A 27,748-nucleotide genomic window follows, 5' to 3' on the forward strand; every position below is an offset into this window, starting at 1 on the left:
AACACATCATATTACCGGTTAGTGACCTTGAACTTGAACTTTTGGTAAAACTGAAAAGTTACAAGTTCATGAGAAGTTTAAATGAAACAAAAAAAGAGCAAGAAAAAGACAAATTTAAACAAATCTCATAAGTTTGTTTTAAGATTTAGATAAAAATTAAGCATAAGGCCCAAATAGCCACTATTTTTGAGCCCTTCCTGCAAAATGGGACATATGGCTGTGAAATAAGCGGGCTGGATTAGTCGAAAACTGGGGTTTGAGACGATGATAATATCCTTATATAGGTTGTATAAGGGCTTTGGCGCCTTATTCATGACAAATTAGAGAAAATCTAATCTTTATTATTCTTTTAAATTAAATGCTTCCAACTTATAACCAATTATAAGTGGTCAACTGATACTAGATAATAACCATAATGTTCACTTCTTTCCGTTTTGTATGATCAATAGAAAAGCTGGGAGCGATGTCAATTATTATGCTAATGCTTGTGCGTAGTTTTTTTAGCAACTAAGTAGTTTTAGGATCGAAATCAAAGACCCAACTCTCTCTATATACATAGATCTCAATGTATTTGTAAACCTTATTGTGGAATTAATAAACCCTTTTATTTTTACAAGTAATTATGTGTAGGCAAACCTTCATAGTCTTCAAATCGACTACAAGAGATCAAACAACACTAACTTTACAAATACCAAACAACGATCTATCTACTTACAACATTCCAAACTGTAAATTTAAATGCCTGCTGTGGTTTAATAATTATAAGTTTTAAGAATATAGCAACTTCCTTCCTTAAAAGGGGCTGAACATGGAAGCCAACATCAACATGGGTTCTGGACAAAGGCGTTTTCTTGGAGGTGCTGTAGCAACCTTAGCAAGTGCATCAGCATCACCACCATGTATGTAATCAACAATGTAATCAAATACCTCATCTTTACCCCCTCTTAGAGCATTCTGTCACAGATTGATCAGTTGGAAGAATCTCAAAAAACAATCAGTATTCAGTAGAGTTAGTTTGAATTAACAGTTAACAGTTAACATCAACTTACTTGAACAAATAAATCTGTATGGCTTTTCCCATTGCATAGTTTCAACTCAGCTCTTACACCAATTCTCTTAAGACTCTCAACAAAACTTATACTGCAAAAAATCAAATAGTATATTAATTTCAAGATATCCGAATAGTAAATGTATGGGAAATCAAACCTTGCATCTGCTGGTATTGAATAATCTGCAGTTCCATGGAAAAGGATAACATGGGGAAATATAGAAACAGCATTCACAGCACTTGAATCTTCAATCAAGATTTCAGGAGAAAAACGTTTCAAAGATTCTTCCCCCTCCATGATACTATTAATTAATTACCAAAATATACCAATTAAAAAAGCATTTGGGGTTAAAATTTAAAAAAAAAAAAAATACTATTAATACCTTAAAAGTATAGAGCGGTGGAAGCCTCGACTATCAAAATGTTCAACTAGACTTGGTAGGTTGTAGCTGCATGAGTTGCAAAGTTTAAAGATTAATGTAATTTCTCATTTTAAAGAAAAGAAATAAATAAAATAAGACGGATGGATGGATGGTTTTTAGTTTTTACACTCCAGATAAACCAAAATAAGCTTTGATCTGAGAGACACTCCAAGAGATGGTCTCTCCTTTGGATTCCTTAATGGCCTGCTGAAAGAGTACACAAGAAGATATATGGGCACCAGCAGATTGTCCCATTACATAAATCCTGTTAATTAAACAAGGCTGATGTCAGCATATACCAAATTTCAAACATCTTTCAATAAATATTATACAAGTAGCCCACCTATTTGGATCACCTCCATATTCAGCAATGTTTTTGCACACAAAAGATATTCCTTGAGAAATATCTTCAACCATATCACTGATTGTACCCTGAGGATAGTTCCTACATGCAAACCAAATTAATCTCTCAAGTCTTGAGATTTGAGAATATGAATTTCATCAGTCAAGTCACCTGTAGTCAAGAGATGCCACTATGATATCCCTTTCTGCTAACGGAAGAGCGAAAAGGGCACCCAATCCTTTATATCTACATAATACAGAAAAGTTATTTGGATCATCAAAGTTCAAACACAGTGATAATGGACACATGAAGTTTGACTGTTTGCTTACCCTATCATCCATGCTCCACCAGTCACAAAGATAATGACGGGTTTCGGGCCATCTTTATCTTTTGGTAAGAATAGATCCAATCTGGAAAATAATCAAACTAAATGCATAAACAAACATAATGTGGCATCTAAATTGTGAATCAACATGGCAACATTACCTATTTCTAGGCTGATCACCATAAACCACACTTCTACGGATATGGGTTGACAGGCAAAATTGATATGCAACTGTAAAATTAAAAGTTAAATTGCAAAACATTATATTTCAAGATTGAGGTTCTAATATGTATGAAAAAACTTGATATGTGAGGGAAAAAAGTAACCGATCACCAAACAAACCTTTGAGCAAGCCAGGTGATATCAGCGATGTGTAAACTAAGAGGGAAATAGCCCTCGTCTTATTTCGGCCTACCCTGATTCACAAAAAAAAAAAAAAATGAAATTAAAGCGCCACAATTCAATGTAAGAATTGCTAGATTTTTTAATTGTAAACCCATTAAGAAACATCTGAAAGTTCCTCCGGAATGTTATGTTACAGTCTGTATGATCGCAATAACGGTACTCAACTGGAGCAACTCGATTTTTTTCTATGAACATTTCTCGCAATAACAATTTGTATATACAAATTTATGTAAAGAATGAATGAAACGCGGAAAGCTTCTCAAGTTATGTGGAAAACTTGTTCTGCAAACGATTTGAAGTCAAATGATATATAGTACGGAGAATTATAAAAAAAGAATTGTACCCGAGATAGCTGATGAGAGTAAAAATAAGACCAATTATTAAATAAGTTTCAGTAGCAGCATCTATCAAATCGAGACGGAAGGATTCTGATCGAGGTAGGCACTGATCAGAATTTATCACCGGCGAAACATTACTGGAGTTTCTCCGTCTCGTGCCACTGCCAAAGGTAGGGGTGTTGGTTGTCTTCATGTCTTCAGCGAAGCTTCGAAGCCTGCATTCCCGGCGTTTTTTTTTTTTTGAATAAATGGATAAATTCAAAAATAGCAAGGATGTAAAAATGATATCAGGATAAAAAACTAAAAGAAAATTTTTAGGGAATCCAATTTATAATCCCTGTATAGATAAACGGATTATTTCTAGTGATGTTTGTATAATCCTATCCTTTTTACATAAATTTTAGTTTAAAAATAGATGTAGGTCCGTTATATATCCCAACTAATTGCCTATTGTGGATTCATGATCATTTAAACGTGTATTATATTTCGTTGTTGTTTGCTTATATTGTTTTTAATAATTTAGACGTTTATATGTTAAAAAACGTGTATTGGGTTTGTTAAGGAAAAGCTTATCAAGACAAATGTTGATTTTTGTTGTTTTAAATTAGTTTATTTATTTACTTATTATTATTATTTTATTTATTTAATTACTTAATTAATTAAATGGAAAAAATTAGCCCGAAATTTGAGATGTTACAATTACCTACCCTTAGGACGATTTCGTGCCCAAAATCGCAATGTCCAAGAACAAGTGGTGATATCTTCTTTTCATTTCTGACCCGTCCAAAATTCAATCTTATCGAGTGCTTCCACTTCACAAATACCAAGTCAATGATCTTCCTTCTTAACTTCTTGGTTTTCTTATCCATGATGGCTTCTCCTTCTTCAATTAAACACTTGTCCTCATCCACTCAAATCTCTTGGATAGGTAGTAGTTTCACTTTGTCTCCGAACCTTATACTCAAATAACACACATGAAACACATTATGTATTCTTTCCAACTCCGTTGGTAACTCGAGCTAGTAAGTTTGCTTCCTAACACACACCAAGACCTTTAATGGCCCAATGTATCGTGGGTTTAACTTTTCCCTTTTTTTTCCAAAATGAATTACTCATCTCCAAGGTCAGGGCCGGTCCCGAGAATTCAAATGCCCAGGATGAGCCGGAAAAAAAAGGCCCTTAGGCCTTAAAGTGTAATGAATTAAAATTACATAAACTAATATTTTTTTTAAAACGACGATAAACTTTATAGCAATAAACATAGCAAAATCATAGTATTTTAATGAATAATTACATATCGTAGCAGTTAACCGACGATCCGTGAAGCTCTCCTAGCGTTCTTGATAGAAAATTGGTTGAGCAACTCTTCGTATTCTATACTCTCTAAGATTTCGTTCTCGATAGATATCATCGCCAAACCACTAAGTCTTTCTTGGGACATTGTGGAGCGTAAGTAAGACTTCAATAACTTCAACTTAGAAAAAGTCATTTCTGCAGATGCCACCGTTACTGGAATAGTCAACAATATTCTATATGCAATGCTTGCATTTGGGAAATAATCAAGTTCTTTCAAAAACTTCAAAACATCTATAGGGTTGCTAAATTCATTGGTTTCCAATGTCTCAAATAATTTCAACTCCGTATAAAGTTCCTCAACATCAATATCCGATCTTTCTTCAAACTTGAGTGCTTTTTCAAGACGATGACAAGACGACTTAAGATCTTTATCTTCAATTCCCTTCAAATTATGTGAAAATAAAAAACCAAATACTTTGTCATACTCTTTGAATTGTTCAAATCTTGTCTCAAGAGAAGAAATGGCTTGATCAACAATGTATAAGAAATAGTTGACTCTGAAATTCTCTTCAGGTGTAAATGAAACTTCTTCTCTACTTGAACTCTCATCAAACCTTTTTTTCCTTTCAATCAAACGTTTTTGTGGAAATATTGGATCAATACCCATTTCAATAGCAATGTCCTTAGCTTCATCAATCGCTTTTAAAAAACCAGTTTCTCTATAATCCTTGAAGTACCCAATCAATTTGTTTATTTCTGTAATAGCATTATCAAGATGCATATCCTTTGACTGTAACTTTTTACTCACCATATTCACATGGTTTAGCACTTCATGCCAGATAAAAGTTGATACCAAAAATTCAAAGTCACTAAGTTCTTTTTCTGCTAGTGAAGTTGCTTCACTTGCAATTGCAGCATCATTATCTTTTTCTCCAGCTTGAAGTAAAGCTTCTCGTACGTCAACAAGTTGCATTTTAATAGCCTTTACACTCTCAACTCGGCTTTCCCAACGAGTTTGACACAATGACTTAAGACTCCAAGCTTTTACATTATCTTTTAGGATTTCCCACCTCTTAGTAGAATTTGCAAAGATAGTATAAATGCGTTGGATGAATCCAAAAAAGTTCTTTTGTAACATCCCATTTCTCGAGTCCAAAAATTTTGATTTTTATATAACGACTTAGAAAACATTCATAAGAAAATATCATGAAGTCATATCATTTCGTAAAAACCATAATCTCATATCTGGAAATCATATCGTAAAAGTAGTAACAATGTCAGAGTACAATCCCAAGAAATCTCATAATGCGAAATCCAGTGTGTGTATGATGTGCAGCTACCGCGCCGGATCCTTCCCCTTCGCTGAAGAGCTACCTGAAACAAAACTGAAAACTGTAAGCACGAAGCTTAGTGAGTTCCCCCAATCGTACCACATACCATACAATCATATAGCATACATACTGTCGGGCAATTCTGGGGTGCCCGACCTACCCGGTACGACCATTCTGGGGTGCCGACCTACCCATGTCAAGCCATTATGGGGTGCGGACCAACCCGTGTCAAGCCATTCTGGGGTGCTGACCTACCCGTCGGTCCTAACAACCGAACTTGGGGACTATTACCCTCCTACACATATAACATATCATGCCAGCATATAAACATATCATCACATACTGTCAGACATATCTGGGGTGTCTGACCTACCCTTCGGTCCTAACAACCGAACTCTACTACTATCACATATAGCATGTCATGCCAGCATACAACATATCAGATAGTAGCAAACCTAGATGATATCACAAAGACGATCACCTAACATATAACTCTTACTGTTGGGCCGGTATTGTGGCCGTAGACCCACCGCTACTAGAAGGTAACTCACCTCAAACGAGTAGCTGCTGATAATCTGTGCGGGAAGTCTCTGTCTGCTGCTGCTCCGGAAATCCTCCGGCTATAAACCCCACAAAACACTCAGTCAGAATCTGATATCTACTCTTAGGGTAAAATGACTATTTTACCCCTAACCAAGACCAAGTCAAAGTCAAAGTCAAAGTCAAAGTCAACTTCCAGTTGACCTGATTCGCCGAGTTGGTCCGCCAACTCGTCGAGTCCCTATCCTTTTAACTGTCCTCATCTACGACTCTACTCGTCGAGTTTAGAAATGACTCGACGAGTTCCCCTTTTGCGAACATCGAATGAACCTTCATCCGACTCGCCGAGTTGTATGAACAACTCGTCGAGTGCATCCTCATCCTATGAACCAGTCCTGTCTTCGACTCGCCGAGTTGTATGAACAACTCGTTGAGTTCATCTTCAAGAGTTGGGAGATTGCCTTGGACTCGCCGAGTCTGTTCTAGCAGTCGTCGAGTCCTATGAACTCCAGGTCTCCCAACACATCTAAACAGCTATGGGACTCCCTCTTCTAACAACTGACCATCGTAGAAGGGTTTAAGATGGCTGAAAGCGCACCGACTCGCCGAGTCCCAAGAACGAGTCGCCGAGTCCAACCTTGACCATTTCTATACAGCCGATCTAAATGGGATTTAACACACCAAAACCATAGATCTGGCCTCCTAATGTCCATTTTATACGTAAAGTTCCAAACTTGATGCACATGCATGGGGTTTTTAGCTCAAAAGTCCATAGAAGGTGCTCTACAATGTGCATGGGGCTCTCATGGCCATAAAGTTGGCACCTTTATGCCATGAGGCCCCTCCAATGGCTCAGATCTGGAAGTAGAACCCCATGAATCACCTTACAAATCTGAAAATGGCTTAAGAAGCCCTAAATGCACCATGACTCTAGGCCCTAAAGACGAACAACCAAAAAGGAAGACCAAAACAGGGGGCATTTACCTTGCTTGAGCTGAAGATGAAGTAAGATCTCTGGATCTACAAGTCCCAACTCGAAATCCCAAGCTTCCTCTTTCCTTCCAAGCTTCACAAACCAACCAAGAACACCAAAATGACCTTAACACACACACAAACGGCTAGGGTTTCGATATCCAGCTCTAAGGGAGTGTTAGGGACAAGGGAGGCTGAGTTAAGGTGTTTATATAGGGTGCAAACCCTCAGATTTAGGGTTTTACTCGCACAACGCCTACTCGCCGAGTCCGTCTTCCGACTCGTCGAGTAGGTCACTTAAGATGTCTGCGGATCTCGACTCTACTCGACGAGTGGGTCCTCTGACTCGTCGAGTCCCAGGGAAAAACCTAAAAATGCTTGAATTAAATGCGTACCAGGAATTGGGTGCTACATCTTTCCTTTAACACACTTGTTAGCCATATCACATAATGTTAAATTAAGAGAATGGCAACCATAAGGAGTGTAAAATGCTCTAGGATTTATATCTAAAAATCTCGTTTGCACTCCTTGGTGTTTTCCTTTCATGTTTGCTCCATTATCATAGCCTTGACCACGCATATCATCAATTTCAAGACCAAAAGACTTTAACTCCTCAAGTGTAATATCAAATAGTCCTTTTCCGGAGGTATCATCAACATTCAAAAAACCTAAAAATGACTCCTCGACAGTAACAGAATTATAAGATAACTTTAAATACCTCACTATTATAGTCATCGATTCTTGGTGACTTGAATCGGGAGTACAATCAAGTATGATTGAGTAGTACTTTGCTTCCTTTATCGTCTTGATAAGTTCTTTTTTAATTTCTTGAGCAATCAAAAGTATTAGTTCGTTTTGGATCGTGTGCCCAAGATAATGCACATGAAGCTCGTCATTTGTGATCCGTCGCACATGCTCTTTGATAACTGGGTCAAACTCTTCCAACATTTCAATGACACCCAAAAAATTTCCATTACCTGTTAAATATATTTAACAGATAAGAAGTGGGATCAATAATAATAATTAACAAAAAGGTATTTGTTGGAATTGGAAAAAAATAATACAATCTATAGTTACCTTTTTGATACAACTTTTCATTTGATCCACGGAATGCTAAATTATGTTTAGCAAGAAACTTCACTACTGCAATGATTCGCAAAAGGACTTGTTTCCAGTAATCTCTTTCTTTCTTGAATTACTCGTATTGAACTTTATCAATTGTTTCATTCAAGTTCAATCTTTTACGCATATCAAACCACTTATTCCTATTTGTGAGATGATCCAAGGAAATTTCGTGTTCTTTAACTCTACTGGTAACATGGTGCCAATCCGAATAACCTTCGTTACCTAATTTACCTTTAGAAATCCCTTTTCTAAACACTTTACAACAAAAACAAAATACCTTGTCGAGCTCTTTCGAATATACTAGCCATTCTCTGTGACAACCGTCAAATTCTGGTCAAATCAAAGTCAAATAAAGTCAACAAGTCAAACTGGTCAACTCAATTAACCTTGTATATTAGGGTTGACATTATGTTACTACTGTACAAATCGCTATATTAATAAGAAGTTATCATTTGAAAAATCCATATGTTCAAAATTCTCAAACCCTAATCAAGGTAAGTGATGAAAACTACTTGGTAAAACACTATCCCGTACTCCTCGGGGGCGTATAACATTCATAACGAGGCTTAACGAGGTTTACAAACCTTGCGTGGCGAAGCTAAACATCCAAAAAGGTCACAAACGAAGTCTCTCTCAAATCTCTCTCGCTCTATCTCTCTCTACCCCAAATCTCTCTAAGTATGTGAAATCTCTCCCAAATCTCTCTAAGTATGAGAAATCGCTCCAAGTATGTGAAATATCTCCCAAATCTCTCTAAGTATGTGAAATCTCTCCCAAATCTCTCTAAGTATGAGAAATCTCTCCAAGTATGTAAAATCTCTCCCAAATCTCTCTAAGTATGAGAAATCTCTCCAAGTATGTGAAATCTCTCCCAAATCTCTCTCAACTTTTTATAATCACTCGGGGCATTCCGACCCTTAATTTAGTAAAAAACAACTCGAAAACGGAAGTTTATGCGAAAAACCCTCTTAAGGAGTCGAACCCTCTTAAGGAGCCGAACCCTCTTAAGGAGCCGAACATAGCCTTAAGAACCGAACCATATAGGACTGATCTCACCCTTCGGTTCGGATTAAGTCCTCTCGGTCTGAAACAAGTATTTCGGTTCAGTACACCTTCGGTTCCTCTTCTGATGTGTTCGCCTGCGAGACTGCTCGGACCGAGCCCTCCTCTCGGTTCCAATTCATCAGCCGAGCCCTCCGTTCGGTTCTAAGCTCCTAAGACCGAACCTCGCCTCCTGACTTCGGCTGCTCGCAACTTCTTCCCGGTTTTTTACCCCAACTCCGTTTTAAACCCGTTTTTCGTGATTTTAACGCGGAATTTTCACCCAAACTCATATTTTGGCATATAAGACCCTAAATATTCATAGATTAATCAGTTTTGAGGGAAAATCTTAGTCTAAGAATAAAATCTATTGGATAAGATTTTTAAGAGGAGTGTTGACTTTTCCATAAATCTATGACACAAGCAACCTCCTATACCCACTCCATGTCACTATTCATGCTTTATGTCACTATTCCTATCATCCCTAGTCAACTATTTGTCCTTTCACCCTCTTTCTCCAGCAAAGATCTTGATTCAAGGGCTGAAGATCTTCATCACTACTCCCACATTATTCACTCCTTCACCAAAGAACAAACCCATTTCTCTCACTCTCACTCACTCTCTCTAAACTCGAAATTCAAGGTTGTTCTTGAGCATTCTCCTTCACTTTTGGGTAAGTAATTTCATCTTTCACTTGATTATCTTACACTCTTTCACTCAAATCTTGGATTCCTTACACAAATATCATCATATTTGTTCATAGAATCTTCGAATCTTCGAGCATCTCCCAAGTGTTCTTCACTTGGAAACTCCTTTTCTTCATCATCCATCTACTAAAATCAGTCAAGGTGAGTTCATACCCCAACATTTTCATGTTTTCTTCAAGTTTAAGGCGGAGAATACAAGTTAAAATACCAAAAACTTAACTAAACTCAAACAACAGTTTTCATCAGAAAAGTTAAGTCTTATTCACGGACTGTTTTGACCATCTTAAACTTAATATATTTCAAAACTGTGTAATATGCAAATAGTTCAGGTTCATACATTTAAAATGACTACTTGCACATCTCCATACGATTTTTCTACAGTTTATGGTGATTTTTATAAAACTGCCTATCATTTCGAAAATGAATTCGGACCAGTATGTGAATATGAACATTTCCAAACAAGTTAGAGACTTCTAAAAATCATAATAAAAATTATGAATAAACTAGACACGTTTTCTAAACTCTCAGAGTTTACGGATTTAGTTTTCGACTTCGTATGATTTTTTTATGATGTTTTTAAAACAGTGTAGAAGGGTTAAAAACTAGTTACATAGCTTACAATATTAACAACACTTTGTAGTATGTCGAGCAAAGTGCATAACAATAAGTTTCTAAATGTTGAATGTATTTCTTGTTAGTTCATCATCATAAAAAGAAATTAGTCATTCATGATAAGGTTTTCCATTCATTTCGAACACATATAATAAACTACGATAAGTATAATTTATGGATTTTACGATAAAAGCATACTACATGAAAAAGGTTTTACTCTCAAAACAAATGGTTTTTTCATATACTACATAATAAACTATAATAGTAATAGTTTATGGATTCATATCACTAATTTATTTTCATAAAAGGTGATTTCACTTCCACCACGGAAGAGGTCTTATACGCAAACTATATGTAAACTAGTTAACGTAAGTTGTGAGACAATTCTTCCATCGTACTCTTAGAGTACAGGTTCAAATTCCTGTAAGTTATAACCAGAGTCTTTTGTAGGGAGAGCATGATAATTGTGTATAGATCTATATTGGGATTGACACCCCACACCTCGTTGCTAGCTACAGCCGGACCGGCAGGTCTACGGGTGACAAGAGTCATAGAATCTTGACGTCTGAAAAACGTTGTTGCAGGTTATTTCTCGTCATAGTATGGTTATAACGACTCACATAGGGAGTTAACAATCTTTCAAGTTTACAGGGAACATTCTACTTTAAAAATGGGTTTTATCTATTTAAAACTACAAACATGTTATAAGTATAAAACACACTCATACTCTCGGTCTTGAGATTTAGGACTACATGACTTTTATAAGGAAAATATTGTTGACACTTTTCATTTCACTGGATGATTATGGAAGGAATCTACGGGTATTTCTAGGGTACATTATTTCATAACATAGGAGCTTTCATTTCACACTTAATAAAGAAAATATTGGATTTTCTGGAAATCATACTGTCTCGCTTTTACAAGGAAAACGGCTTCTTCCTCAAATAAAACGCTTATGAACTCACCAACTTAATTATTGACACTTTTCAAAACTACTTGTATTCTCAGGAAATCAGTGAGACAGGAAATCAACAATATTTTGAGGATGAGACGTTAAATCGTCAAACAGTTCATTTTGTCATCATAATGTAATTGATTTTGAAACATGTAAACATATACTATGGTGTAACCTTTTCAATTATATTTATGATGGTTGTATGTACTTTGAGCACTATTATACTCGTTGTTGTGATACTATACATGAAGTCCTCCACCCCCGGACGTTTCCACCATCCTTGGTTTGGGGGTGTGACAGATTGGTATCAGAGCATTGTTTATAGTGAACTAAGTATATCGAACCACATAAGATATACAAACTATAAATGCATTGGGACTAAAGTCTCTGATTAAACATTTTCAATTAACTATACTTCAGAAATAAAAAGTTTCTTGTTAAAAGTATACATGCATGCATACATACTAAGGTCATCATCATACTAGAACAAAACAAAAGTGGTGATTGTTCAACTGCACAAGTAGGCTTGGGGATGTATAGTCAGTTCTGGGAATGACATAGCCTGATCAACTATGTCTATCCCAAAAGTGATTAGCATATGCCCGGGAATGGTTATGGTGTTGCAACAAGTCTAAAAACTTACCAACTCTATCTACAAAGAAACATTGAAAACTTAAGACAAACATTAAAATACTATGGGAGTATTTGGTGATACTATAACCAACTTATGTGAAAACTAAATACCCCTATTAGTAGGTCTATAATGACTGAGTGCATACGCGAAGGTTATATATAATTAAGGATATTATAGACTCAGAATCTATGACTATTGCTCTACTTCCTGTTCCTTGTTTGGTTGTGGACTTAGAGTAGAGTCATTTATTCGAAGGTCTATTCTATCTCAGATTATGTATAACTAGTATGCACTATGTGATTATAGACGTGACTAATTAGGATCACCCCTATAAGGTATTATATGACTAGACATCTATTAATTATCTCTTCTACCCCTATTCTCGCACGAGCAACGTGACGGGAGCTCAACTACCAAGAGACCCTATTCTTCCTAACCAGGAAAATGGTGGTTGGATCAGAGAAGATTTCGAAGAGGATCCTGAAGAAATAATAGAGGAAGACCCCGAAGACAATTCGGAAGAGGAGTGAGAGGAAGAGAAACCGAAGGAAAACAAAGGAAAAGAAGAAATGGGAGAAAACCCCGACGAGGCTTCCATGGTCCGACACCTCGATAAGCCGTAGATTTACAGAGACGGAGTTAGGAACAACGTTAACACCCTCCCTATGACATGGATAAGGCTTCTACAACCTCAACAGAGGAGGATTAGTAGACAGGGCTCTCCTTGTCATAATACGCCGCATCACTCACTAGAGCGTACAAACACGAGCAACAGTCAGCCGGAATCATGGAGGTTGGCGCTACCACCAAGATCACCGCAATTCGCCTTCGTCACCTGGATGGAGACCATGAACAGACCAGGAACCACATCAAAGCCTTCAGAGGGATGTGACCGCAACTCGAGCTGAGATTAGGGAGTATCGGGAACGTCAAACAGCGTTAGAGAAAACGCGTGGTAAAAGCAGGACATCAAATAACAGAAGCCAGGGCAGAGGATAGGGCAATGCAGACTTTCATGTCTTCATTCTATGGCCCACGAAACATCACCCGCCACGAGTAGTGTGTACACTACTGACATACCATTACAGACTCAAACTCCTGGCATGCGTTTGAACACTGCCCCGTCATATACATAAATTCGACCCTTCAAATTTAGAGACTACACAATTCAAGGGGTCGTGTCGCCGTCAAAGTTTTTCCTTACATTAACGAAATACAGACCTAATATAAGGTCAAACTTTCCTGAACTCTATGAACTAGAGTATATCAATAAAACTGGCATGCATTTTATTTCGTTGGGAGTTTACCACATATTTCATAACCTGTTATTACAAACGGTTTTCTTATGGTAACTCTAAGATTAGTTAATGTATACCTCAAGATTATGTGTAATTAAGAGACGATCGACTTAGAAATGGTGAGTCCGCCTTAGGTCATGTTCCTTGTTTGGTTGTGGACTTAGGGCAGACTCATTAAATTCAACAGCCTATTAAACCTTAATTGCACACAACTGGTATACATCGGGTGATCCTAGGAGTGGATCAGGCATAGAACAAATCACAAGATTACATTCGAGTCATTACTACTAAATTCATAAGTTTATTTATATAGACCTCTACTATGAATTGTTTACCACATTCGAAAAATCGGGAAATACTATACTTGAAAACTAATAACCTAGTTTTACGACGCCAGACTAATAACCATTACTAAAAGACTTATACTCATTTCGTCTTTGAAATTATATAACAGAAAGATGCCGCCTCGTAGGTCTGCTAGACGCACTGGCGGAACGCAAACAAATCCACCACCGCCGCCTCCCCAATATGATCATGTTATGTTCCAAGCTGCGGTCACGGCCGCGGTAACAGCTGCTATGTCCCAAATCAGCACGGATGGTGCTAGGAGGACAGGGAGTGGTACTAATAACTCCACTCAAGGAGATAACCAAGGGCGTTCGAGAGAGTGCTCCTTTAAGGACTTCACCAATGGCAAACCCGATTCGTTCAATGGTAGCGGGGGAGTCATCGATTTGATGCAGTGGTTCGAGAAGACCAAATCTGTCTTCGAGATCTATGCGTGCCTCGAAGCGAACAAAGTCAAATTCGCAGCTCGCACTTTCTCCGGCCGGGCCCTTACTTGGTGGAACGGCCACGTTAAGTCACTAACGCTTACAGTGGCTAACTCGATAATCTGGGAGGACTTGAAGGCAATGATGCTGAAAGAGTATTGCCCAAGGGGCGAAGTGCAAAAGCTAGAGCAAGAACTGTGGAGCCTCAAGATGACAAGCTCTGACCTTGCAACCTATACCGTCCAATTCTGTGATCTAGCACTCCTTTGTCCCGCTATGGTCACCCCGGAAGACAAAAAGTTGGAGCGATACCTCTGGGGATTGTCTCCCCAAATTCAATATAGCGTGTTGGCCTCAAGACCAACTACATTTGACAGTGCCAAGGAATTGGCACAACAACTCATCGACCATAGTGCCAGCCATGACACTACTGTTGGATTTTGGTATAATACAACATCCTATGGTGCACATACAACCCTAAATACCTTGGATCTATGTTTTCACTAATTATACATGCAAATGGTTTCCAAGGCATTAAACCTATAACTAGCATGCATTTGACATAAACCATATAATATACTAGTTAGGGAAACATACCTTTTATGTGGCTTGAAGTCTTGATGTATTTGGCCTTAAGAGCTTAGCACCAATAGTATGAAATGCCTCAAATGGAATCACAACACACCTAGGACAAAGGTGGCTCTTGAGAGAGAATTCCATGCACCAAAACACCTCCATATTTCTCTAAGAAAAGAAGTGGTGATTTTGGCTATGGAGTAACCTATTTATATGTAGGATTCCAAGGGTCATGGGTATAACCCATAATCCATACCCATGGGTTTTATGATCCATGGTTCATGTGGCCCAACTCTTTATGTATCCATACATCAACTTGGTCCAACATGGATCACAAGCCCAACACATATAAATATAACTAATTATCATAATTAGTCCCCATAGATTTAATTAATCTCTTTTGATCACTAAATTAATTCCAAATTAATTCTTGATCGATACTAATTAAAACATATGATTTCATATTAATATATTATAACTTATAATATATTAATAAACCATAAATAACCTTCTCTCAAAAGTCCATCCTAACAAATTGTCCTGATGATATGCAACCCAAATGGACCATGCTACTCTCGGGTCAAGTACATACCAATAATAGTTATGGGCTTAGACATCTAATCCAACAGTCTCCCACTTGGATAAGTCTAAAACAATTATTGCAAGTACGACTTCATAACCCGACTAGCAATCGTAGCTCGTAAAGCCGCTGTCGAACTCTGAACAAATCAATGACGCGTCCATTAGATAAGGGATCATATATTCCTCCATTCTAGATATCATATGGACTGAGACATGGATTATAATCATTCTCTCTGTCCATTTGTTGTTTCCCGATTTCCGATTTATGACGACCGACTAATTGAACAAATCAAATCAGTCTAGGCTTGGCCAAGCACTTAGGGTGTCATCACTAAATCATCGAGGGGCCCACAGATATCGCTTTTATCCCTTTAAGGGTAAAAGGAATGGATAAAATTCGACTCATATGGCTTGTTCTACTACTTGTTGAATCATACACAAAGACACGTTTTATAACATCGAGTTACCAATGCGTTTTCGTGCAATCAATGTATAACCAACTCATAGTAACAACTCATATCTCTAGGTTTGAAGAATATAAGATATTATCGTCTCATGATTCACTCGTGATAAAATCCATGAAGTGATTCAAATGAGCGTGGGTTGAATCCAATACTCAGAACTTACGAGCACTCATGAATGTTGCAGCAACTCTTGCTATGTCCACTACCTTGGACATCTACAAACCCGATTCATGACAGTCTTGCCTTAATACCTACTTCCAACGTATTGTCGACTGTGGATGGTTTGAATAACTTAGTAATTCGAGAAGAACGACATAGTTATTCTGGAAGTCAAAACATGCAAAGTGAAACACAATAATAATCGAATCCAATATGGTCTCAAAACTTATGAATATAAATAAAACACCTTTTATTTATCACCATATGATTACACATTATTCATTGTATACCGTTTCAAATTATCAACTTTATACTTGAATTAAAACACTAGTTGTCCCATGCTCCAAGCATGTACACTATGTTTTCTAAATACTAGTCATGCCATACACCAAGTATGCATACTATGTTTGTGCAAACATTAGTTATGCCATACACCAAGTATACACACTAAGTTTGTTTATGATCTTTACTTTGTGAAATAGATCGATTGAACATAACTCCAATGATTCTCATTTCACAGTCCCAAAACCTTATCGTAAATGTAAGAATTCCAAATTCCTACCATTTACTTAAATCTGTTAGATTTTAAACTTATATGCACTGATCCTCTTGTAATGATTATGCACAAAGTCACAAAGACTTGTCAACAGACATTACAGAGTATTCCAATGAAGATCAACTCCATGGAAACATCCTTCTTGCATTAAGTTTTCTAATCTTACACAGATTGAATAATTTCCAACTTTGAAACATTTCCATATTCCATTTTGACTATCACTTCTGAACAAGAGATGCCTCTTTTTTCAGAATATATCAATATGGTCCTTCCAATATTAACAATATACTTCCAACTGTCCTTGAGCAACCAATATTTGGTAAACCTTAGATTGTCCTCGACAATTGCTTAATCCTTTTAGGTATATCCAATTCTAGACCTTTTCCCTTCTTAATGCCTCTGGGCATTTGGAAAATTTAGAAAGGACAAATATTATAGCACATGCAATCGATCCTGTACCCAAAGCAAATGGGACACGATTCATGATGTCTCACATAAAGACATGATTCTAGACCAGTCTTTTGCTACAAAAAATTTTATTTGCCATGTTCTCTAAATTTGACTATGAAGAGGGATGCCGTAATCATAATCGAATTTTGAGAACGCAATATATGGAATTTCGTTAAGTTGAACCAATCCAACATGAAATTCATATATATATTCTTGACTAAAGATGATTAAGGTCTCAATCTAAGCTTTTAGAACTGAAATGAAGTATATCCTCTCCCTTAATTATAGCAAAACAACTTTTTCAACCCCTGCAACTTCACGAATTAAAACTTTTGCTTTCTATAATTAACATTGCTAACTTGCAATACTTATCATAATTATCATGCTCCCACTAACATGATGATTATTAGCATAACACTTATGCTCCCACTAGCTTTGACATGTACTCAGAAATCAGCTGGACTTCTAGAAATCAATACTTTATTGACTTCCTTACCAAAGTTCAGACTTCTGATATGAGATGATTTGATAAAGAACTTTATCAAACTCATGCACCTTTCCTTAGATAGCATGCATGTGCGTCTAAACAATTTCAAAACTATGAAAAGGGATGCCGTAATCATAGTCTCAATTGTTTAGACCTTTTGCCATCTGCTTCAAATCTACTTGGTGGAAGTGTTTCCTCACCATCATTTTCATGAATCGGAGAGAAACCTTATGACCCTTAGATTTTATGGTGTATGTGTTCTTATCCATGTGAATCGTCAAAAACATAGTCACAAGACAAGGATAATGACAAATCCAAACACATATGGACTGAACTCAATCTTAATTTCTTACCACTTGGCAGCTCAAGGGCCTGCCATTGCTTCCAAGTTGTTATGCAACCAACTGAGAACTCTAAGAACTCATATGAAAAGCCAACTTTAACTAGAATGGGCACAGAAATAGAAATATGTCAACACGATAGGTTATAAACCTCACGTCGTGTGCTAGTGTTAAACTACAGGTTATTATTCTTGATTAGACCTTGAAGCTTTTAGAATCTCTAAGACTCCCACTGTCCTCTTGACATATAAGACTATGTTGCCAAATATTCAAGAGATAGTGCAGCTTCTTTATCAAGACAAACACTTCACACACTTGGCCTAAGTTGGTCTTTGTTTAACCCAAAACATCACAACTTACCAATTTCAAATGTGCAAGAGTAGGACACTTTTACTCTTACATTTGACAAGTGTTTTAAACCTTTCTTTAAGATATGTCACTCAACTTATAGTCTTGGAGTATCACTCTAAGACTTGTTTTGAAACGAAGTATGACTCATCTTCTTGATTTAACTATTTCAACAATTCATGACTCCTCTTCTTAGTCATAAGAATACACTAAGATGTCCTTAGAAGACCAATTGTGATGTGATTCTTTAATCATTAAGAAGATCACAAAACATGATACTAAAGTACTCTCCCATTTTTTCAGATTTGAGAAACTTTTATCTTCCTGCCTAATTTGATTCTTCTCATTCGTTCTGCCATACATTGAATCTTTTCCAATGTTTCAGAATTATACTTAAACTTGTAAGTATAACCATATTTACTAAACTTTAGTAAATCATGACGAATAGTCTTATCGATCTTTTGTGGTGGACTTGACCAGTGCACAAGAATGTGTACTCGATCCTTTAGTCCTTTCCTTGTTCACATAAGGAATTAGTCTTAATTTTTCCAAAGCTAAAAGTTCTCATTCATCATACTATACAACTTGCATGATTCCGAGTTTCGGTCTAATTTGAAACTTGGGTGATGAGAATCTTTCCTTATTTGGCAAATTTAGACACTACCACAAAAGAATCAAATCCATTTTCCAATATTGCTCTTAATGGAATCATATAAGCAACAAATTTTCACAAATGTCATTGTAAGGATACTTAAAATAAATAAAAATAAAACCTTTTTCTTTTATTTTAAAACTTTGCGGAAAAACTTCTTATCCTTACAATCCATATGAAAACCTTGTTGTTATATATTCCTAAGCAATATATATCATAACTCTTTAAGTAACAACCCAAAACTTTGATCACCGAACCATGCGACCGAAATCCATCTTCGCGATCAGAATCAGCATATACTTCCTTTAAGCTTCCTCTCCTTTCTTTGACTCTTAAGACATCAATATGTGACCCAGTCACATCATGTAATAAGAATCTCCAAGTAGGAACTTAATAGAGTTATACAATGGACTTTACCTGAAGTAGAGTCAAACTTTTGACTTTACCAGATCTTTCAGGTAAATCTGGCAGCTTTGCAGCCAATGCCCCTTCTTTTGGCAAAAGAAACATATGGACTCTTTGGAAATGGCACATGAGACTATCTCAGACTTATCCTTTCTCTTTACCATTAGGTCAAATGATTTGACCATGGTCGATCCCTTTCCATTGGGAAGAGAAAGTTTTTCTGGACTTCTAATGTTACCATTGTCAATGTCCATGGAAGTTTGGGAAGTTGATCTTCCAATCAAATTTTGCTTTACCAGTGCCCCAAATCATTGCTAATTTAGCAGCATCAAGCAAATAGGTAAGATCATTAAGGGTCATGTCTTGATCTGTCATCAGGGTGTGACTGAAGAACCAAGTCAACAGCCACCTACCTCGAGACTTCGACACCCGACTCTCCCGGCTTGCCAATAGGGATTGAGTGACCTTGAACTTTTCAAGTATTTGAACTTGTGGGATAAGGAGAATAATTGGAGGAGGTGGAGGAAGTGAAGCATGATTTCCAGTCCCATTAATGCACAACAAAGGGATTAATCTTTCACCTTGATTGCCATGTGGGATATCATCTTCAATAGGAAAGCTTGTTCCTAAAGATTTGGGAAGACCATAGTTGTCTGAACTAGACAACTATAATGGGAGAAATTCAAGTTTAGTTGATTTAAAGTCCTTAATATAACACCCAATATGAAATATTAAGGCTAGGACCCAACACAATATTTTATAACTTGGAAGAGGGATGCCGTAATCCAAGCTATAAGATATTTGAAGGTAGGTGAATGACGATTCACCAATTTCCACCATGAAAAACGAAATGTATTATTAGGTTTTAATTGGTTTTGAAACTCCTAGATCTTTTGAGATTCATTGAACTTTTTCAATGGCATGTTTCAATCTCGAGTGTGCCCTTCAGGTTTTGTGACTAGGATGCCGAGGATCACAAAACAAGGTGTGAAGTAACCATGCAAATATACTTGGTACCCTTAATATTTACCCCTCAATTGATGTGCCGGTTAACCACACACGCTCCACCGATACTATGATAAACATTAAGTTACCCTTTGCCTACCTTCTTAAGTCCAGGTTAGTGTGCCGGTTAACCACACACGCTCCACTAACGGCTTAAACAAAGTGCAAAGTGTAATTTCATGGATTAGCACCTTATTCACATTTTCCTAAGTAACTAAGATTGGGAATTAATAAGTGTTTAGTTACTTAGTATTTATCATTAATACTTTTAATGAAGGGAGAATTATAGTCCTTGTCCTACCCGTTCGGCTAACGACCCTCCACCGGTCAAGGAAGCGGTGGGTGAGAGTGGACACCCATTAAACTGCCATTTTATAGGCAGTAACCTTATACCCCCCTTATAGACCGGCTTCGTGAATGAGGCCTACTAATGGTAAGACGACTTTGCTCTTATATATATATATTATTATTAACTTATAATATTATAAAGTATAAGGGTTGAATTTTAACTTTTAAAATTCTAAGGGCTAGTTTGGAATTAAAGTATACATGGGGGGCAACTTTACAAATTCCAAAACTTGAGGACAAGTTTTGAAACCTTTCAAAACTCTTGGATTTTTCATAACTTATGAGTTTAATTAAGGTTTAATGAAAAAAAAAATTCAAGTACCATAACTTGAGGACAAGTTATGGAAGACATTAAATCATTTAATGATGACATTAAAAATAGTGACTCTTCTATTTTCATAACCTATGAGACTTAATGACACTTTAAAAAGAAAAACTCTTCACTTTCCATAACTTGAGGACAAGTTATGGAGTTCATAAAAACCATTAAGATCAAATATTCCAATTAACACAATAATCAAATAATTTTTCTATGATCTAGATTAAACTCATAAGTAAAGATAATTCACATCAACAATTTTCAAGAAATTAGATAATCATATAAACTAATACAAATCTTGAAACTTTGACAATTATCCTTTGAAGACTCTTGGAATTCATAACCTAAAGAGTTAATAAATGAGACATTTCACATCCATAACTTATGGAAGTTTCAAAACTCTTAAGATCATAACTTGAAAAAAAAACTTTTGAGTTCCAAAATTTTATGACAAAATTTGTAACTCCTTAAAACCATTTAGATCAAACTTTTAAAACAAATAAAATAATCATATCATTCTATCTTTTAATAAATTGACCTAATTCAACTCTTGTAGTAAAGTGACTCAAATTTTATAAATAATTAGTTTTTCATAAAATCAAGTAATTATCATAAAATTTGACAAACTTCATGTTTTTTTTTCCTTCAACTTGAAAAAAAAATACATTTGCATCAAATATAATAGAAAACAACCCATGGCTCTGATACCACTGTTGGATTTTGGTATAATACAACATCCTATGGTGCACATACAACCCTAAATACCTTGGATCTATGTTTTCACTAATTATACATGCAAATGGTTTCCAAGGCATTAAACCTATAACTAGCATGCATTTGACATAAACCATATAATATACTAGTTAGGGAAACATACCTTTTATGTGGCTTGAAGTCTTGATGTATTTGGCCTTAAGAGCTTAGCACCAATAGTATGAAATGCCTCAAATGGAATCACAACACACCTAGGACAAAGGTGGCTCTTGAGAGAGAATTCCATGCACCAAAACACCTCCATATTTCTCTAAGAAAAGAAGTGGTGATTTTGGCTATGGAGTAACCTATTTATATGTAGGATTCCAAGGGTCATGGGTATAACCCATAATCCATACCCATGGGTTTTATGATCCATGGTTCATGTGGCCCAACTCTTTATGTATCCATACATCAACTTGGTCCAACATGGATCACAAGCCCAACACATATAAATATAACTAATTATCATAATTAGTCCCCATAGATTTAATTAATCTCTTTTGATCACTAAATTAATTCCAAATTAATTCTTGATCGATACTAATTAAAACATATGATTTCATATTAATATATTATAACTTATAATATATTAATAAACCATAAATAACCTTCTCTCAAAAGTCCATCCTAACAAATTGTCCTGATGATATGCAACCCAAATGGACCATGCTACTCTCGGGTCAAGTACATACCAATAATAGTTATGGGCTTAGACATCTAATCCAACAGTCTCCCACTTGGATAAGTCTAAAACAATTATTGCAAGTACGACTTCATAACCCGACTAGCAATCGTAGCTCTTAAAGCCGCTGTCGAACTCTGAACAAATCAATGACGCGTCCATTAGATAAGGGATCATATATTCCTCCATTCTAGATATCATATGGACTGAGACATGGATTATAATCATTCTCTCTATCCATTTGTTGTTTCCCGATTTCCGATTTATGACGACCGACTAATTGAGCAAATCAAATCAGTCTAGGCTTGGCCAAGCACTTAGGGTGTCATCACTAAATCATCGAGGGGGCCACAGATATCGCTTTTATCTCTTTAAGGGTAAAAGGAATGGATAAACTTCGACTCATATGGCTTGTTCCACTACTTGTTGAATCATACACAAAGACACGTTTTATAACATCGAGTTACCAATGCGTTTTCGTGCAATCAATGTATAACCAACTCATAGTAACAACTCATATCTCTAGGTTTGAAGAATATAAGATATTATTGTCTCATGATTCACTCGTGATAAAATCCATGAAGTGATTCAAATGAGCGTGGGTTGAATCCAATACTCAGAACTTACGAGCACTCATGAATGTTGCAGTAACTCTTGCTATGTCCACTACCTTGGACATCTACAAACCCGATTCATGACAGTTTTGCCTTAATACCTACTTCCAACGTATTATCGACTGTGGATGGTTTGAATAACTTAGTAATTCGAGAAGAACGACATAGTTATTCTGGAAGTCAAAACATGCAAAGTGAAACACAATAATAATCGAATCCAATATGGTCTCAAAACTTATGAATATAAATAAAACACCTTTTAATCGACCTAACACCAGTTACAATCACTTGTAGTTTTTAATCGACCTAACACCATCACCCCGAAACAATCACTTGCAGCATAAAGGCATATTCATAGAATACACCATCACCCCGAAACAATCACTTGTAGTTTTTAATCGACCTAACACCAGTTACAATAAGATGTCAAAGCGTCGTCAATTAACGTAAGATGGCTTGGTCCTTACCATATCAATTTCATGTGCTACGAAAAATACCCGCACATCTTTTCCCCAACTCTCGTAGTCCCAGTCAAAACGCTAATTTCGGGACGAAATTCCTTCTAACGGGGGGATGATGTGACAACCGTCAATTTCTGGTCAAGTCAAAGTCAAATAAAGTCAACAAGTCAAACCGATCAACTCAATTAACCTTGTATATTAGGGTTGACATTATGTTACTACTGTACAAATCGCTATATTAATAAGAAGTTATCACTTGAAAAATCCATATGTTCAAAATTCTCAAACCCTAATCAAGGTAAGTGATGAAACTACTTGGTAAAACACTATCTCGTACCCCTCGGGGGCGTATAACATTCATAACGAGGCTTGACGAGGTTTACAAACCTTGCGTGGCGAAGCTAAACATCCAAAAAGGTCACAAACGAAGTCTCTCTCAAATCTCTCTCGCTCTATCTCTCTCTACCCCAAATCTCTCTAAATATGTGAAATCTCTCCCAAATCTCTCTAAGTATGAAAAATCTCTCCAAGTATGTGAAATCTCTCCCAAATCTCTCTAAGTATGTGAAATCTCTCCCAAATCTCTTTAAGTATGAGAAATCTCTCCAAGTATGTGAAATCTCTCCAAAATCTCTCTAAGTATGAGAAATCTCTCCAAGTATGTGAAATCTCTCCCAAATCTCTCTCAACTTTTTATAATCACTCGGGGCATTCCGACCCTTAATTTAGTCAAAAACAACTCGAAAACAGAAGCTTATGCGAAAAACCCTCTTAAGGAGCCGAACCCTCTTAAGGAGCCGAACCCTCTTAAGGAGCCGAAACCTCTTAGGAACCGAACATAGCCTTAAGAACCGAACCATATGGGACCGAACTCAACCTTCGGTTCAGATTAAGTCCTCTCGATCCGAAACAAGCATTTCGGTTCAGTACACCTTCGGTCCCTCTTCTGATGTGTTCGCCTGGGAGACTGCTCGGACCGAGCCCTCCTCTCGGTTCTAATTCATCAGTCGAGCCCTCCCTTCGGTTCTAAGCTCCTAAGACCGAACCTCGCCTCTTGACTTCGGCTGTTCGCAACTTCTTCCCGGTTTTTGACCCCAACTCCGTTTTAAACCCGTTTTTCGTGATTTTAACGCGGGATTTTCACTCAAACTCATATTTTGGCATATAAGACCCTAAATATTCATAGATTAATCAGTTTTGAGGGAAAATCTTAGTCTAAGAATAAAATCTATTGGATAAGATTTTTAAGAGGAGTGTTGACTTTTCCATAAATCTATGACACAAGCAACCTCCCATACCCACTCCATGTCACTATTCATGCTTTATGTCACTATTCCTATCATCCCTAGTCAACTATTTGTCCTTTCACCCTCTTTCTCCAGCAAAGATCTTGATTCAAGGGCTGAAGATCTTCATCACTACTCCCACATTATTCACTCCTTCACCAAAGAACAAACCCATTTCTCTCACTCTCACTCACTCTCTCTAAACTCGAAATTCAAGGTTGTTCTTGAGCATTCTCCTTCACTTTTGGGTAAGTAATTTCATCTTTCACTTGATTATCTTACACTCTTTCACTCAAATCTTGGATTCCTTACACAAATATCATCATATTTGTTCATAGAATCTTCGAATCTTCGAGCATCTCCCAAGTGTTCTTCACTTGGAAACTCCTTTTCTTCATCATCCATCTACTAAAATCAGTCAAGGTGAGTTCATACCCCAACATTTTCATGTTTTCTTCAAGTTTAAGGCGGAGAATACAAGTTAAAATACCAAAAACTTAACTAAACTCAAACAACAGTTTTCATCAGAAAAGTTAAGTCTTATTCACGGACTGTTTTGACCATCTTAAACTTAATATATTTCAAAACTGTGTAATATGCAAATAGTTCAGGTTCATATGTTTAAAATGACTACTTGCACATCTCCATACGATTTTTCTACAGTTTATGGTGATTTTTATAAAACTGCCTATCATTTCGAAAACGAATTCGGACCAGTATGTGAATATGAACATTTTCAAACAAGTTAGAGACTTCTAAAAATCATAATAAAAATTATGAATAAACTAGACACGTTTTCTAAACTCTCAGAGTTTACGGATTTAGTTTTCGACTTCGTATGATTTTTTTATGATGTTTTTAAAACAGTGTAGAAGGGTTAAAAACTAGTTACATAGCTTACAATATTAACAACACTTTGTAGTATGTCGAGCAAAGTGCATAACAATAAGTTTCTAAATGTTGAATGTATTTCTTGTTAGTTCATCATCATAAAAAGAAATTAGTCATTCATGATAAGGTTTTCCATTCATTTCGAACACATATAATAAACTACGATAAGTATAATTTATGGATTTTACGATAAAAGCATACTACATGAAAAAGGTTTTACTCTCAAAACAAATGGTTTTTTCATATACTACATAATAAACTATAATAGTAATAGTTTATGGATTCATATCACTAATTTATTTTCATAAAAGGTGATTTCACTTCCACCACGGAAGAGGTCTTATACGCAAACTATATGTAAACTAGTTAACGTAAGTTGTGAGACAATTCTTCCATCGTACTCTTAGAGTACAGGTTCAAATTCCTGTAAGTTATAACCAGAGTCTTTTGTAGGGAGAGCATGATAATTGTGTATAGATCTATATTGGGATTGACACCCCACACCTCGTTGCTAGCTACAGCCGGACCGGCAGGTCTACGGGTGACAAGAGTCATAGAATCTTGACGTCTGAAAAACGTTGTTGCAGGTTATTTCTCGTCATAGTATGGTTATAACGACTCACATAGGGAGTTAACAATCTTTCAAGTTTACAGGGAACATTCTACTTTAAAAATGGGTTTTATCTATTTAAAACTACAAACACGTTATAAGTATAAAACACACTCATACTCTCGGTCTTGAGATTTAGGACTACATGACTTTTATAAGGAAAATATTGGATTTTCTTTGGGAACATATTTCTATTAAAACTACGTTTCATCTAGAATTGTTAGACTTCAGCTATAATTGCTAAGTGTATATGTTAGAGTTATATAAGAATCTAGTTACAATCGACTTAGAATTGGTGGGCCCACCTTACTTCCTGTTCCTTGTTTGGTTGTGGACCTAAGGCAGACCTATTATATTCGACGGTTTATTTAACTTAAATTTTATATAACTTATATACACTGGGTGATTATGGAAGGAATCTACGGGTATTTCTAGGGTACATTATTTCATAACATAGGAGCTTTCATTTCACACTTAATAAAGAAAATATTGGATTTTCTGGAAATCATACTCTGTCGCTTTTACAAGGAAAACGGCTTCTTCCTCAAATAAAACGCTTATGAACTCACCAACTTAATTGTTGACACTTTTCAAAACTACTTGTATTCTCAGGAAATCAGTGAGACAGGAAATCAACAACATTTTGAGGATGGGACGTTAAATCGTTAAACAGTTCATTTTGTCATCATAATGTAATTGATTTTGAAACATGTAAACATATACTATGGTGTAACATTTTCAATTATATTTATGATGGTTGTATTTACTTTGAGCACTATTATACTCGTTGTTGTGATACTATACATGAAGTCCTCCACCCCCAGACGTTTCCGCCATCCTTGGTTTGGGGGTGTGACATTCTCTATCACACTTCTCCAAATTTGGTAAAGTTCTTGTATATAAAGCTGCAGAAAATCGTCTACCAGATTTATCGTAGGGACCATACATAATACTAGTATCTCTTTTAGGACCTTTCTCAACCAAAAGTTTAAGCTCTTCATAATTAAGTTTTTCCCACCTTCTTGGATCACATATATCAACAAGCTCTTTAACGGGCTCTTGCTCTTCTGCCTCTTCTACTTCTACTTCTACATTTTCTTGGTGTTCGACATGCTCTTCAACAGGCTCTTCAACAACCTCTTCAACAGGCTCTTCAACAGGTTGTCTATGAATAAACTTATCTAGAGCACCGACGTCGGCCTTTCTCTTTTCTTCTTCTAGTTTTCTCTTTTTACGTTTTTGACTACCGGATGGTTGTTTAGACTTCATCACTACAAGTTCATTACTTTCAACTTTCAATATTCAACTAAATACAAAAAAACATAATCTGATAATTTGATTTTAGCATCTGATAAATTTCAACATTCAATCAAATAAACAATTTGAGATTTTAGATAATATCATAATAATCATAATTTCAACATTCAACATAATTTCAATCAGATTTTTGATTTCAACTTAAATTCAAAATTCAATCAATAATCACATGAAAGACATTCAATCTTAATTGAATTAGTGAATTCTGATTATGATTCAAGTTCAATTATTCTCTAATGATTCAAGTTTAATTGCTCATCAATCATCATTCAGT

At 36.2% G+C, this 27,748-nt stretch overlaps 1 protein-coding gene and 1 pseudogene across 1 annotated transcript; both read right to left on the reverse strand.

Annotated features, from left to right (window-relative positions):
* Positions 1 to 568: 568 nt before the first annotated feature.
* On the reverse strand, positions 569 to 3,266 carry LOC145160383 (putative isoprenylcysteine alpha-carbonyl methylesterase ICMEL2). The gene is made up of 11 exons (XM_079079550.1): positions 2,887 to 3,266; positions 2,481 to 2,554; positions 2,300 to 2,369; positions 2,143 to 2,223; positions 1,985 to 2,059; positions 1,814 to 1,915; positions 1,598 to 1,735; positions 1,432 to 1,497; positions 1,207 to 1,350; positions 1,050 to 1,140; positions 569 to 954 (listed from the first exon to the last, which is right to left on the reverse strand). Exons 1-11 carry the CDS (start codon positions 3,072 to 3,074, stop codon positions 793 to 795), a joined length of 1,191 nt encoding a protein of 396 aa, XP_078935676.1. The 5' UTR covers positions 3,075 to 3,266; the 3' UTR covers positions 569 to 792.
* Positions 3,267 to 4,187: 921 nt separating this feature from the next.
* Positions 4,188 to 27,426, reverse strand: LOC145158277 (uncharacterized; annotated as a pseudogene).
* Between the last annotated feature and the right edge of the window lie 322 nt (positions 27,427 to 27,748).

This window comes from Lactuca virosa, chromosome 2, assembly GCF_052849685.1.
Source record: "Lactuca virosa cultivar CGN04683 chromosome 2, Lactuca_virosa_CGN04683_v6, whole genome shotgun sequence".
In the NCBI taxonomy this organism is placed as follows: domain Eukaryota; kingdom Viridiplantae; phylum Streptophyta; class Magnoliopsida; order Asterales; family Asteraceae; genus Lactuca; species Lactuca virosa.